The following is a 16,551-nucleotide window of genomic DNA, read 5'->3' as shown; positions in this document are numbered from 1 at the left end:
TTAAATATATTTGATGAAGATCTGTTAAAGAAAATTGTAGCTTGGATAAATACTCGTGCCTTATTTGTTCAGGGAACTCCTACTACCAAGCATTCAAACATGCGATGGTGGAAGCCTGTAAATTTAGAGGAATTTAAGAAATTTTTAGGCCTCTCCATACTGATGGGAAACTTGCACTTCCCTTCCATGAAGCACTGCTGGTCAACTTGTGAGCTTTATGACCACCCCATCTTTGGTAAAACCATGTCCAGAAATAGGTTTGAGGCGATACTTAGATGTTTATGTTTTTATAACCCTAATGTTGATTCTGCAGATGACAAACTGCATAAAATAAAAAATGTACTGCAGCATCTTTTGACGAATTTCACAAGAGCCTACAGTCCTGGGAAGAATCTGTCACTTGATGAGGCCATGGTATTGTGGCGGGGAAGATTGTCTTTTAGACAATATATCAAAAACAAGCGCCACAAATATGGCATTAAGCTTTATGAGCTTTGCACTCCAGATGGATATATTTTAAATATTCTCGTATACACAGGCAAAGGTACGATATCAGATCCCGTAAAAGGACATTCCTTTGAAGTTGTTACTCGCTTGATGCAGGATTACATAGGTAAGGGACATGCATTGTTCCTAGACAACTTTTACAACAGCGTGGACCTTGCAGAGCACTTGATGCAGTGCAAAACCAATGTTTGTGGTACTTTACAAACAAATCGAGCAGGAAATCCGCAGCAGGTCATCACGGCAAAACTGAAGAAGGGTGAATGTATAAGTCGCCAAAAAGGAAGTGTAACCGTTATGAAATGGAAGGACAAACGCAATGTTTTGACAATTTCCACAACCCATGGACCCGGAACAGAAGAAGTAATTAACAAAAGAGGTGAAACCATAACCAAACCCTCAATGGTACTTGCATATAACAAGAACATGAGTGGCATTGATCGCTGTGATCAAATGATTTCATATTATAGTACTCCAAGGAAGTCACTTCGTTGGTATGTCAAAATATTTTTCCACCTCCTTGATGCATCTCTCTGGAATAGCATGTACATTCTATGCAAGAACCGGGGAAGTAAGATAACCTATTTGGATTTAAGAAACACAATCATAGCACACTTCCTTCAAGTACAGCCAACGCCACAACGCCCTGTTCGACCTAGGCCTAATGAACAGCACAGACTCGTGAAGGGGGACCGAAGAGTAAGATGTCGTCAGTGCTTCAAGACTCAGAAGAAGAGGAAGGCAACGATTTACTATTGTGAAGTTTGCACAGATAACAGTGACAACAAAATTGGACTTTGCGCAGCCCCATGTTTTGGAGATTGGCATAAGGAGTAATCAAGAACTAAAAACTTGTTCTTTTTTATTCATCTCGTTTAGCCTATATATGTAGTTTGTAAAATAAACACAAGTTTTTTTGTACAATATCGTTTTTATTCAAACAACAACAAAAATAAAATAAAGATGGCAATATAGATGTGTAATAGATTTTCTAAATACACATTTTTCTTGACAGTCACACATATGTGACGGTCGGTCTGCAGCAGATTATCACAACGCTGTGGCCCGACGTCACGCATGCGTGACGTAAAAAAAGAACCTTAGAACTAAAAAAATGGTTAATATAGTAAATTAAGCATTTTTTAATTGACATAAATTTGAAATATAAATGAGTTTTAACAAAAAAAGAGTTTCAGTCTGAGGTTATGGTAGTTTACTTTTGCACTGGCCTGTAGTGAAACTACACGTTTCGTATTTGGTCCACTAGAAACACCCATGCGTCACACATACGTGACGCTCGGTAGCGAACGTGTTAAACCCTAGAATCTACTAATTCACTTTTTTGTTACAGGGCTCAGTACATTTAGCAACATTATTAAGAGATTCACCAATACACCAACTGGCGCTCAAAATAGAACCTAGAGGCACTTTGTATCTTCGTTTGCGACACACTGACCCCCATCATACGTTCCTTAGGAGAAGTAAACAGTTACTACTCCCCTCAAGATCAGGGGTATCAAAGTCCTTGGTGTCTGGTAAGTAAAAATAAACTACCAAAAAATACACAGTATTTCTCAGGAGCTTTTCTGGAGATGAAAATACTTTTTCTTCCTATAAACATAATTCTGCAAATGCCTTCTTTCAGTGCAGCAGGCATCTAACTTCAGCCCACAAAAATACTTGCATTTCTTGGTCTGTCAGCACTTTGTTGGGAAGAACTTATAATTTTAATTTTTTAATATAGGTTTATCATTGCAAACAAATAAAAATATCATTGTTGGTTACTTTTTATTCTTGTTAGTTTGCCATCGATTTTATATATTTTCACTTTTCACTTTATACAAATTTATGATCAACATGTTGTCTCTGTTAAAATTAAAAGCAACCCCAAAATCATCCTGAAAGGATTATTACATATTTTTTATAGTCATAATCAAATAAAATTCTAATGTAATTAAAAATTACCTCTACTCTCTAAACATCAGACTTTATAATATTTTATTAATTAATTGAGCCACTGTAATGAAAAAATCTGATTCTTATGATAATTTTAAGGATTTTTATTTAAAAAGTATGTATTTACGAGTGACCCTTGTTCATAGGAAGAACTATTCTTATTTTGATCCATAGAGAATGCTGTATAGAATGCTCTCTAAACTTTAACCTAAGATGCTTCCAATCCCTTTTTTCTGCAATTCACTTCTTAGAATATTGATAAGTAGTACAAAACTAGACTTATCAAGTCTAAACAAGTGTTACAAGACTATTGTTTTTAAATTCTGTACTGTAAAAAAGCCTTCTGTGTACTGCCATACATGATCACTCGGTCACTTCCTAACGAGGCATGTCCAAAAAGCAGGTTGGTTTTTCAAATAAAAATACAACAACAAATGTTTTAATATATTTTCATTTTATCTGAAAGTTTGCACCTTAACACTTTTTGGTCTCACTTAGTGTACACCCCGCAGTGAAGGTGTAACTTTTTAACATAGCTTCCATCATTGTTCAGGCACTTGTATTTTGTGACCAGCTTATCTAAACCTTCCGGAAAGAAACATCCTGCCAGTGAATATAGCTTCTGACAACCTAAGTGGTTTGTTACAACCTCTTTCAGAGCAGTTTTCCAAACTTTTGAAATCCATCTAAAAGCATTATCATTTTGAATTGTCTGTTCTCTTTAATTCTCTCTCCCACTTACCTAACCAAGGTATCATTCACAAAAGAAGATCTTCCAACTGTGCTCCCTAAGCATATACACAACTGACACTGGCTTACTAAGATATTTTTCTCTGTACCACTTAATGCATAGTGCAAAACTGCTCAAAGTAGCAAAGGCATCAAGAAGGAAAGTATTTTGAAGGTCTGTAAGATAATAATGAATAGAAATTTGTCCAACTTCAATTTGGTCACACTTTTTATGCACAGTGTTTCACTTTACATCTTCCAGTAAGTAATTTTCCATGAATTTCTTGCAGGTATATTTGGTACTGAACTAGAAACTGTCGTCAATAGAGAAAATCTGACGGGTGGGGTTCCGGGCGGAGTAGTAACCTCTGTTACAATGGCAACCCAACTGAGTGTCAACAATCTGGTGCCAATTATTGTGAGACGCTGTGTGGAAGAGATTGAGAGGCGAGGGCTTGATATCATAGGTAATCTATACCTTTTAAATATTTGTAATGTCTGTATTTATCGTTGATTTCACTGTAATGTTTCAATGTATTTAAATTTATACTATCAAGTTTTTGACCTATGTTTACAGTTAATGTTTTCTACTGATGGTAAAGATAAAGAGTCACTGATAACATAATAAAGAAATTTACAAGCCCTATGCCGTTGCATAGATTTCCATTTTTCTTTTAGTAAACAAGTATAAAATTATTGAGCCATCCCGGACATTTTTGATAACCGTATGTCATCAATATATCAGGTAACTTTTATCATAACATGCCAGACATATTGTTGCTCTAAAAATATATATCAGTATGTGCTCTTACACTTCCACTTCATCTCACAGTAAAAATGTATCACCAAACACACCAAAACAAAACATGATTTATTTCAAAATACCGAAAATATGTTTCTTATTACTGTAAGCTTATACAGGGTGGAAAAAAAGTATGGAAACGCTTTCACTAATTTTGTATGGCTTCACTTATACAAATTAAATTTTGTACATCACCACTTGTATTAAGAACCTAGTTTTTGAGACCAGTGGGGACATTTTATCTTTTCAGGGGGACGGCCCGTGAGGAGTCGGACGAAAATCTTAAATGTAAGCATAGGCCGAGTTTGGTATCAAATTAAAGGTCTAGTAAAGAGAAACTCATTACCGCAAACCGCACTTAAAAAGGTTAACCCTATCCAGAGTACGGGCCGTTTGAATTTCATAAGTAACGTTTGATTAATTATTATTTCTCCGCAATTTCACAGTCTCAAGTAAACTGTTCTGACTGAAAATGACACTTTATGGAACACAATTATCCAAAAGAATTAAATTAAAAATTATCTATGTATTACAAAAAATAACCATACCTTTTAAATGAGGTGCTCAAACTGCTCTCCGAACACTTGTTGGCAATGAGCTAGTTTATTATAAAAACCTACTGCAGTCACATTTTGAAGCATCTCGGGTGAAATTCTTCTTGCTTCTTATAATAAACGATTTGTCAGCTCCTCAATGTTGGCTGGTTTAGTTTTATACACATTATCTTTTAAGAAGCCCCACAAAAAGAAATCTAGTGGATTAAGATCCGGTGACCTAGCCGGCCACTCAACGGTACCCCTGCGACCAATCCAACGGTTAGGAAACACTTCATCTAATGGTTGCGCACCCGCAAATAGTAATGGGGCGGTGCTCCATCTTGCTAAAACCATACTGCATTAAAATTTGCCCCAAGAAGAGCACGCACTGCTGGCAAAATGTTATTTGTCAACATATTGAAATAAATTTCGCCTGTTAGATTTCCATCTATCACAAACGGTCCTACAATGTTATTGTTATTATTCCAGCCCACATATTCACTTTCTGAGGCCTTTGTGTGTGGCCTTCTATCATCCAGTGTGGATTAAGGTCGGCCCAGTAACGGCAATTATGCCTATTAACTTGTCCATTAACAAAGAATGTAGCTTCATCTGAAAACAATATCGAACTTAAAAAATTTGAATTTCGTCACACTTTCTCATCATTATTTCGCAAAATTCAGTCCTTCGATCAAAATCATCCTCTTCAAGTACTTGGGTTAGGGTTACTTTAAAAGGGTGATACTTGTTTTTGTGTAAAACATTCAACACTGAGGTATGGCTCATATCAAATCTTCTGCAGCCACTCTGGCCAAGGTGCTGGGATTTTCAACAAATGTTTGGAGTACATCCAAAGATTTTTGTTCATTTGTTGCCGATTTAGGCCTGCCACTTCTTTCGCGATCTTTGACTGTTCTAGTTTCTTCAAATCTTTTTACTGTCTTAAACACAGTTGACTTACTAATTGGGGGTCTATCAAGAAAAGTGTCATTAAACAAATGCGCTGTTTCTTCATAGGGACGAACTAGATATCCATACCCACGCATCATAAGCAGCGTGATTCTCTCAAACTCACTAAGTGACATTGCTTTTAAAACTAGTAGAATAAAATGTAAACACTTAAGTAAAAAAATGTATAACTATCGCAGTACCTTCTAGTGAAGACTTTCAACTTTATCTTACGTGGACGAAATTATAACGTAGACTAAAAACCAAGCTGATATTAAAAATACAAAACTGTGGAGTTTTGCTGTGACAGTACTGTTTGTATTGCTTAAACCAGTTTATGTTTGCCTGAGATAAAAGGGCTGGAGGGACTGGACCTTGACCTCATGTTGATAAGGAGTTACAGTGGTATTATGGAATACTCTCAGTTTCTTGAAGACAAGACAGGAAAACCCCTATTTACTGCTATCCAACAAATGTAGAGGTAAAAAAAATAATTTTTTGTTGGAAATTGTTTTTCAAATTTACATAACCGACATAAAACATACTACTGAAAGTAAATTAGTTACTTCACAAGACAAAATTACTAAATTTCTTTGTCATGAAATTCATACGGCCCGTACTCTGGATAGGGTCAACCTTTTTAAGTGCGGTTTGCGGTAATGAGTTTCTCTTTACTAGACCTTTAATTTGATACCAAACTCGGCCTATGCTTACATTTAAGATTTTCGTCCGACTCCTCACGGGCCGTCCCCCTGAAAAGATAAAATGTCCCCACTGGTCTCAAAAACTAGGTTCTTAATACAAGTGGTGATGTACAAAATTTAATTTGTATAAGTGAAGCCATACAAAATTAGTGAAAGCGTTTCCATACTTTTTTTCCACCCTGTATAGTTGGTCTAGTTATGAGATAGTTCTTATTAAAAATCACAACATTTCGGACTGTAAAATTTGTTTAATATTACAAAAAGTGTGAGGTTAATTATTACTATGGCATAGAGTATTCAATTTTTAATATACATTGTACCTAACAGCTAAAAAATAATGAACTATGATCTGAAATTGCATTTATCTGAGGTGTAATTGAAATAAGTGATAGAACATCATCCAACCAAGCCCACTGGTTAGATTAAACTACTTAGTTTAGTTTTGGTGGTTTCAATAAAGGTTAGATAAGGATTTGAGATAAAAAGTTAATTTGAATTAGAATCTATGAATTCATTGCTTGTTAAAGTACTCTCACCACTAAACAAAGAAGCTTCCACAATCCATAAAATTATTGTTATTGTAAATGCTACAAAAATTAATTATAATTTTAGCATAATGTTATTTTGTGATTTTTACATAATATTTAAAAAGTTTATTTAAGATTTTCAAATCATGATGTATTTTAACTATGTTTAATGGTAAAAATAGTTATTACTGGTCATGAGTTATGAGTTGTTTATCAACCAAGGAAGGAATAAAATCTGGTTTAGTCCACTGAGTGGTAATAGAAGGAATATTCAATTTTATAAGTATTTAATGTGGCTATTCCTTACATTAGTTACTAAATAACATGCTATAAATTTAGTAAGATTACTTAGACTCAATGCAGGTTTAGATTATGTAAGTGTAATATATATAAAAAATTTTGTTCAGTAAAATATATCAAATAAATGTCAAAGTATTTTTTATATGTAACAGTATTTTGTATATGTTTGTAATGCTGTGAATCTGTTACCAAGCATGATTGTTCAGGTCTGTATCGGCTGTGTGGTTCTGCCACTAAGAAAAGAATTTTGAGAGAAGCTTTTGAAAGAAACGCAAGAACGGTGGACCTGTCTCCTGACAATGTTCCTGACATCAATGTTATCACAGGTATTTCTACTTTACTTTCAGCTGTCAATTATTATTTGATCTAGAGAGTTGAGTGGGTTACGACTTTAGAGATCAGATTGTATTAACGTGTATTGACTACAGACACCCAGTCATATTTAATCCAAAATTCAGTGTTACTTATACAGTTATTACCATAATTTAATGATTTGGTATACAAATATTTGCTTTAATTAATAACAAAAAATGGCATTTTAGCAAAAATGTATAAGAAACATTTTTATTTCATCTTACATTTAAGTTTTTCAATTGAAAATGTATTTGAGTTAGAAAGATTTTAAAAAAACAAAGACTTTATGAATACAACAAACATGGTAACAAACTTCTCGATCGTATCATTACTGGTGATGAAACATGGGTGAAATTGTGAAACAAAAAAATGCGGTTTATGGAATGGGGACACAAATATTCTCCAAAAAAACCTAGAAAATGTTTCCAAACTCTGTCAGCGAGAAACATTATGGCAACTATTTTTTGGGATGCTAAGGGTATGATTTTGGTTGATTTCCTTGAACGCGGATCAACAATCAACGCAGAGAAGTACTGTGAAACATTACAGAAGCTACGGCGAGCAATACAAAACAAATGTAGGGGAACTTTTAGCTCAAAAATGTTGTTTTTCCATGACAATGCATGTCCCCTTACAGCCAAACATGACAAATCTTGGGTGATTTTTTGTTGAGAAGTGTTTGATTATCCGCCTTATATCCCAGATCTGGCACCAAGCGACTACCACCTCTTTTCAGCGATGAATTACCTTTAATAAGAAGTTATAATTTTGAATGGAAGTAATAATAGTATTTTTAGATGTATACAATCCATAAATAATTTTTAAGTGTTTATTTTGAGTGTTACAAACCACAATTAAAGAAGGTTCATGGAGTTTTTAAATTTTAGTAAGTATACACCTACTGTATATTAGTGTTGGTTGGGCCATCCATGTCTTCAGTGTACAGCATTGGCTGGTATGTGAAGTTGTATCTTATCAAATAGGGCCTATTCTTTACCCTTCTTTCAATTCTTTATTAAATCAAGCCACATCAACCTGTTATTAAATATCAATAGTAAAATAAAAGTTTTTATTGGCATATTTATTTGTTTGTTTTTAAAGCATTAACATCGACATTTAACAATACTGTGTTTGTTTTTTAGGAGTACTCAAGGACTACTTGAGGGAGCTACCAGAGCCTTTGTTCACAAAGTGTCTTTATCAGATGATGATAGATGCACTTTCAGTGTGTTTACCTGATGATCCTGAGGGCAATGCTAAACTTATGTTTTCTATACTAGACTGCCTTCCTAGGATAAACAGGGTAAGTGTTTTACTCTTGTGCATTCAGTGTATAGTGTACATTAGTTGAGCATTACAACTTCACAAAGATTACATACATTTAACCCTCTTGCATGAAAACAGTTAATTTCTACCAGTTAGACTTGTAATTTCTCTGCTATCTATCAGATTTTGTGTAACTCTTCATTAGATGTAGCATAACTTGTCAGTTATTCTAGAAAAACATTGTTGTCAGGAATGCAGACCATTGGTCGGTTTCACTGAAAACAGATAAATTTGTGTGTGTTTACAAAAACCCTTATTTTATCTACACTTTTTATCTTTGAAATAAATATTATTTTGAAAAGGCTATCTTAAATATATTAATGATGTTTAAAAATAATTTCTGAGTAATTATTTATAACCTAAGCAACCTATGAAACATTTTAATTTGTTCATTTGCCTGTGAATGTTAGCAAAATTTACCTTGCAAAGCAACGAAAGTTACAGGTTATGTTTTATAGGATTGTTTAACAAACAAATTTTAAATGTAACAGAAAGATTATGGTTTATTCTCTGTGTTATTTTTAGTAGTACATCTAAATTATTATTATTATTCTATTATCTATTTATTATTTTAGTATAAATCTTAATATTACTAAAATACTACATTACCGGGTAGGATTAAGTATCTTAGAAATAAAGAAGTATTAAAAAGTTTGAGAAATATTTTAAAACATGTCTACAAGTAAATGTCAAATTTTAAGTCTGGACTTCTGAAGACATATTGTTTGGAGTAGTAATTAAAATTCTGAAATTCTTTTCTTTTGCTATCTAGTTAGTTGCTAATCCAGTGCTGTTTAACCATATATTTAAGTTTCCTAATGGTATTGTTATAGGCCACACTGATATATCTGATGGACCACTTGGCACTGGTAGTATCACAGTCTGAACATAACAAGATGTCTCCGCAGAATCTGGCCATCTGCTTTGGTCCGGTGTTGATGCTGCAGAGTGAGGGTTCTGACAAACCCCTGGACTTCAACCAGCCCATCAATGCTCTCCGATACCTACTCGAGATCTGGCCGGTCAAGTCAGGTACAGTACACCTACAGACTTCTAGTGATTTACTAAAATTTATTTCAGTGGAGGGAATGTGACATGCATTTAGATTAATCAAACTAAACCTAATTGTTTTCTGATTGGGATAGGCATGTTTTACTGCTATGTAGCTTTGAGCCACGTGCCATCCAACTGGGACTGACAGAGCCAGATTTCAGTACCGAATGACATTTTAGTTTTTAATATTGTATTTATATGAAAGTTGTTCCAAAAGTATTGGAAAATGAGAAGAATGTTTGCTCTATACTTACAATACTTTGGTGTGCCCAGTTTGAGTGGACTTTTGATATTGAGTGTTTAAAGCACCCACCCACTTATTGTTAAAAATCAAGTCATAATACATATACATGGGATACAAATTATATACTGCCATCAGCTGTTGATTAAAATTTAGGTAATCAGACAAGAATAACAGATTTTTTAAATCTTTTGTTTAATCATCGTTCACGTCAATAACTTTGTCATTACATTTAGTGTGTTATTATTTACATCATTTAGTTTATTACATCATGCACCTACTGTCAGCATTTAAAAGTGCATACTTTTAAAACTGCACAAACAAGATCATTAAAGTAATTTCGCAGTTGATCAGGTCTTATTTACACAGGCAGTTCGGGAGCTGTTAACCGGATCACCGCAGCCACCATTACGCCCACCCAAGGCTTCCCCCTTGCCACTGCCTCCCCCCTTACCGGTCAAACCGGCCGGTTTCTCTCTTCAGAAAGGCGGCGTAGTGCCGACTCCATCCAAGGGAATCCGCAAGCCTCCTCCTGCAGTCCCAGCTCGCTGTACCCCGGTAGTTGTGGCTTCACCAACCAGTGACTCTTCTCCGGAGGATGTAGAGGAACCGACTAGTGAAGGTTCGGTGAAACGAACCCCACCTCGCGTCGAACCGCGCCGAAGCAATGGTAACAACGTTGTTCCTAGGAGCTTTCAGCAAAATGGTGTTGACAAATCTCCAGGCTCACCTAGAAGTACACCGCCAGTGCCGAGTCGGAATGGTTTTCAACCAGGACAGGGAAACGGTTTTAACCAAAATCAAAATCGCCAAATGTTTTCAACTAATCAGTCTAATTTCTCTTCCGGTTTATCGACAGAGGCCACAAAGTCACCTCAGTCACCCGGAGTATTTAATTCTGAGAAACCATCCCCCAAAGTTAGTCCTGGAGGGTTTATCAATGGCAAGAATTTCCAAGAAGAAAATCCGGAACAGAGTTCTACAGCTGAAACAGAAGAATTATCAGTGGAGACACCGAGCTCCTCCACGGGGACAGAGGAAGATTCCCGGAAAGAGGTCGGGGAACGCGGAGTTGAGGCTGATGAAGAAGCAAGTGACGACGAAGTTGAGAATGATGTTATGAGCCAAAAATAAGCCACGGTTGGAAAAAATCTCCTTCACTGCCATATTTATTTATCTTAAAGACATTCCTCTGCTTGACTCGAAGATTATAACGGTTTTGCAAATTTATAACTTCAATATCTGAACATAATATATCTTATTTTCTAATCTGTACATAATCTAAATAGATTATACCTTAACTTATGTTCATTCTAAGTGTATAAATTTAGCATACATTTTTGTTCAATTAAAAACTGTATTCATTATTTAATGAATGAAACTAGGCACAAAGTTGTAAAAAGTGTGCAGTCGATATCACAAACAGGGGCTTTAAATGTATAAAGGTTGAACATATTAGAAACTGTATTGTGATAATTAGAACATTTTAAGGAAGATAGCAATAAAACCACCATCAAATGATGTGAATAGAATGAATTATTAGTTATAATTTTTGTTAATAATATATTGTTCGTTAATGATTTATATATGTTGATTGTTTTAACATCTTTCAAAAATACATGTGATATTAAGAAAGTGATCTTATGGTAGTAGATCAAACATGATGTTTGGCAAAGTATTATTTAAAGTTAACAAACAAGGCAAGTGTAGTAGCACACAAATGAGGCCTCAGGAAACCCGGAGGATTCCACTGTGTAGAGGTCCAAATTTTTATAAAAGTCCTTTAGATGAACTGAATCACTCTGCAATGCAAATAACCTAAGGGATTTGCACAAAGCAAAGGGCATATTATTGCTTAAGGTCAGCATAAAAAATGTTTCTGTTTATCAAGCCATCACAAAGTCCCTCCCAAGGATTCTTTTTATTTATCCAAGTAAGTTACTGTACTGAAACTGCTTGTATGTCTTTTTAAAGAATTTATGTATAAATACCTAACCAGTTGGTTTGTATCATGTTCTCAGTTCAAATAATGAAAAATTAAAAAGGCATTTTTCGCATAATTTTTATTGATATTATTAGACCAGTAAATGTAGTTTCAAGTCACAGCTAGTTCATGAAATTATAGTCATATCTTAAGAAACACTGCAACGTTACGTGTCTTAAAGGTTGGACTAACCAGCATCAGTGGTGGCTCTTAAAAATTACATGAAATTTGTATACAGAATTTGAATTTTATAAATGAACTTGTTTTAACAGTTCTGAACTTTATCAACAAAAAGTGCAATGTTTACATACATTATTTTACAATACGTCACGATTTTGTGGTGCAGCACTAAAGTATTTCCAATGCTGGTGGTCTGTAGAAAGCACAATACATATAAGTGTCAAATTTAACCTTTTTAGGGCAATAGGAAGTTTAAAAGCAAAATATTTCTTGTACAGGTTGAAACCCCTAAAGATGGTTGACCTTTATAGAAAATCTGTACTTTTTCTCTGGAAGCATAAGACATCTTTATCTAAAATTTCATCACTCTAGACAATTGGGAAGTTAGAAAACAAAAATAAAGTTCTTATAGTGTAGTAGGAGTCCCTTTTAAACCCCTATAGGTGGTTGATCTTTATGAAAATGCTTTATTTTTTATATATGTGATCAGATATGTTTGTATGAAATTTTATCTTGACAGGATAGCGAGAAGTTGAAAACAAATATTGTTCCTATAAGGTTTTCAACTCCATTTCAGCCCTTATGGATCTGCAAGAACATCTTTACTTTATATGTTAAGAAGATAAGGCAGTGTATTTTGAATTTCATAGCTTTATGCCATCAGGAAATTAAAAGAATTATAGTTCTTATAAGGTTTTCAAGCCTATTTCAACTCTATGGATGGTTGATCTGCAAGAAAAATATTGTTTTTCTGGTTAGAGCATAAAGCACATGTGTCAAATTTCATCGTTGTAGGACATCGGAAGTAGAAAAAACAAAAATACAATTCTTCTAGGTTTTGCAACCCCCATGTAGGCGTTGCTCTGTGGGTTGTTGATCTCATGACAATGATTTAGTTTTCAATGTAGGTGATGAGGAGCATGTGTGTCAAATTTCATCTTTCTAGGACATTGGGAAGTTAAGAAAAGAAATGTAGTTGTTCTAGAGCGTGCAATCCTACTGCAACCGCTATGGATAGTTATGAAAATGCATTAGTTTTCTATTTACGTCATGAGGCACACATGTGCCAAATTTTGACTTGATAGGTTATGGAGAATTAGTGATGAGTGAGTGAGGGGTTTGCTTTTTATACATAGAGATCAATCCAACAGAATAACTTCATTACATGTATTTATAACTTACGGAAAAGTGACATATGTCTAACTTTCACAGTATTCTCAACTTGTTTATTCTGTTTTTCTTGTTGCCATCATAGTTACTGATAACTCTCTAATCTTTTTAGTAAAAACTGCTGCCCTGTAACTTTTTGATCCCAGAATCAATAGATATTTTTGTTGGATCTTGACGAATCTGTGTTTTGTACCAAGTTCAAATCTCCAGGACATTTCTGTCAAGAGTTGAGACGCAGGACAGACTAGAACACAATTTTAAGAAGGATCTGTTGGGTTCTTAATAATTGTCCTAGCTAGATTTATTTGGAGTAGTTATAGAACATGTAAATAAACAAAGTTACTCTTTAAAATTAAAAGTGAATATCTCATTTTTAGACAATACACTAGTAGTGTGGATGGAGCCATTGTTCCTTAATTTTATGAAACTTACTTATTTCGAAGAATTCAAAAATATTTGTAATCACTGAAATTTAGTACATGCATCTCAATTCTATTGAGCACTTAAATTAAAATTTACTAAGCCATATTCTTGAAATTTATGTTTTGATAATCACAACACATGTGTTTTTGAAAGATTACTTCGCTTGTAACAGGATTTGTGTTCAAATATATTGTTATTGAACTTATTTGTTTATAGAATGTTATACAAAGACAGATAATATGTAGTGTTATTTAATGTTTTGTATACATTCCAGATTTTGCCTAAATATGTAGACCAATTCAAAACTACAGAACTATTGATTGCTCCATTAGTTTTGTTTAGAATTTTTACTTTTTTATGTATATGTTCTTGGCAGTTTGTGGTTATGATGTCATGATTAATTATTTAATGTTTTGGTTGTTAACTATTTGCAACCATGTGTAAGATAAAAGCCTGGTCAATTAAATGTTCTGAATTAGTCTTTGATTGACTTAAGTTTTCTACTGACCTATTGTTTTTTTTTTTTTTTTTTTTTTTTTTTTTTTTTTTTTTTTTTTTATTAGTTTTGGTGTTACTGAAAAGGATGTAAAAGGCATGTGTTAAAATTTTTCAAATCTCTTAAAACAGTAACAAGGCCTTAATAATGAGATTTTACTTCTTTATTCAAGAATTCAGGGTAGGTTCAATTTTCTTCTACATAGGCCCAGAGTAATGTAAGTAATTAATCATTTGTTCATTGATAGCATATAAAAATTCACCACAATCATCACATATTGTGCTCGGTGTTCAGTTGTATTATATAGTAGTTCATAATTTTTCACAAGAGGATTTTCTTTCCTTTGTGATTTCATATTTCAGTAAATAATAACATTTTTTATTTGTTAAAGTTAATAAAATTAAGAATTAGTTCTTGGTGAAATAAATTCACTTACACTGAGGGTCTAGTGTTTATTTTCATTAAATAACCATTAAATTATTAACTTTTCACACAGTTAATTTTCAGAGATCTATTATTGGCGTGTTTGCTGAGGCTGAATATTTTAGATACTTTTCTAGATACATTCATTTGGTTCAGTTTGAATTTTAGTCAAATTAAAGTATGTTTAATGAAACAAAAATATATAAAAACAATTAAAGTTTCTTGTATTTTGTAACACAAATTTCCAGATAGAAAATACACTAAATAATATGTACATATATGTATAGGCATAACTGAATTATACTCTCAGGAATAGACAAGTGAAAGCTCCTGTATGTAAGACTATCGTGTTGGTAATGTTCCAAGACTTTGTACAAAATGTAATACATTTTTTAACTTATTAAATAAATTAATAATTAATACTATCACCAATTTGTTGTGAGTGAAAAATGTTACAAACTAAACTGTTTAACTTATATTTGCAGAAGTTTTATTTTGGAACTTAATATACTACTTCTTTTATTTTAGAGAAAATATGCTGAGTTAAAGGCAATACACAAACAGTTTAAAGTAAGAATGTAAACAGTCACAAACAATGATTGCAACTGGGTGTAGATAAAATAATAGTGTGCATTACATAATCATGTCCTATTGGGGGCGGTCTTTGTGTAGTTGGCCACAATATGGTAGTTGATCAACTTCCAGTAGAGAGGAAGTTAGGGGCAAGAATGGGTCAAAAATCTCTGTTGCATGTTTATTTGACCCCTTCAGGGTTTTTAATGTAATATTACGTTCATAGGATTGCGTAAAAGTGTGCTATTGATGTAATACTATGCACCGTTATATTGTTCCATCATAATATTGCGCAAGAAGCATTTCTATCACAACCACATCGTGCATGTAATTCTGGCGTTGTCAGAACTTCCTTGATACTCCATCATGACTGTTTGTACCTTGGTGAGTTAGCTGTAGTCCCAATGTCCAGACAGCTACCACGTGTTGTATGTTACCCGTCCTGGATTATTTTATAGTTTTATTTGTAATGTTTATTGTACCATGGAAAATCCAACCCACAAGTAAACGATTGTCCTTGATTGCGTGATAATGACATGGATATGGACAGTGAAAGGACTTATAGGACAATATATAAAAAATAACCAATCTTTTTAAAAAGACACTAAAAATAACTTATTTGCATAAAAAGTATATATTTAAACTATATAAACCTGTCTGTAAAACAGCAATAGAATAATCAACAGTCGATATTTAATGTTCTTCATTGTGAAAATTGTATACTAGTTTTCTCACTACACATTTATTGAAGTCATATAAATGAGTAAATGTTCTACATCATTGTCGGTTTTTGTTCGGTGTAGTAAAACTTGCCTCACAATGATCACTAACATTCAATTCTTTAAGCTCACTGTTTATTTTAGTCACAATTTGCTGCGATACACCAGTTGCTGCAGCAGTTCTTTGACGAGCCTTCGACAAAGGAATATTAACAGTTTGATGGTTTGCCTCTTCCTTCATAATTTTATAAACCTTACAATTTCATGGGCAAATGATGAAGACCTTGTCAATTTATTGGTAAAAACAATACATAGGTAAATCCAAATAAGTACTGAATGATTCTAAACTTAAAATTATGGGACATACAAATCGTATTCAGTACATTTTAGGAGTGTATGTATTTATTTTATACATCTCTGCCACAGCAAACGTGTCAACGATCATTATTTAATAGGAATAATGTTTATTATTTTGAATTTTGCATAAAGTCCAAAAGGTTATAAATGTACAGATTATACATTTTTCAGAGATTTTTAGATTTATTTCAAAGACATAACTTTACGACCTGCAGTTAAAATATGAACTTAAATTAAATAACGAAT

At 33.5% G+C, this 16,551-nt stretch overlaps 1 protein-coding gene across 1 annotated transcript in view; it reads left to right on the top strand.

The window, feature by feature from the left end:
• Positions 1–14,259, top strand: part of LOC124360282 (rho GTPase-activating protein 100F) — a 56,651-nt gene extending 42,392 nt beyond the window's left edge. Inside the window, exons 15-20 of the mRNA XM_046813780.1 lie at positions 1,856–2,039; positions 3,480–3,656; positions 7,213–7,332; positions 8,503–8,663; positions 9,520–9,718; positions 10,354–14,259. Of these exons, the coding sequence (XP_046669736.1) occupies positions 1,856–2,039; positions 3,480–3,656; positions 7,213–7,332; positions 8,503–8,663; positions 9,520–9,718; positions 10,354–11,114 (1,602 nt within the window). The 3' untranslated portion in view covers positions 11,115–14,259. The remainder of the gene's footprint in view (positions 1–1,855; positions 2,040–3,479; positions 3,657–7,212; positions 7,333–8,502; positions 8,664–9,519; positions 9,719–10,353) is intronic.
• Positions 14,260–16,551: the final 2,292 nt, after the last annotated feature.

The sequence above is a fragment of the Homalodisca vitripennis genome, chromosome 1 (genome assembly GCF_021130785.1).
Source record: "Homalodisca vitripennis isolate AUS2020 chromosome 1, UT_GWSS_2.1, whole genome shotgun sequence".
NCBI classification, from domain to species: domain Eukaryota; kingdom Metazoa; phylum Arthropoda; class Insecta; order Hemiptera; family Cicadellidae; genus Homalodisca; species Homalodisca vitripennis.
Note: the sequence above shows the minus strand (reverse complement) of the source record. Positions and strands in the feature narration are given on the sequence as shown.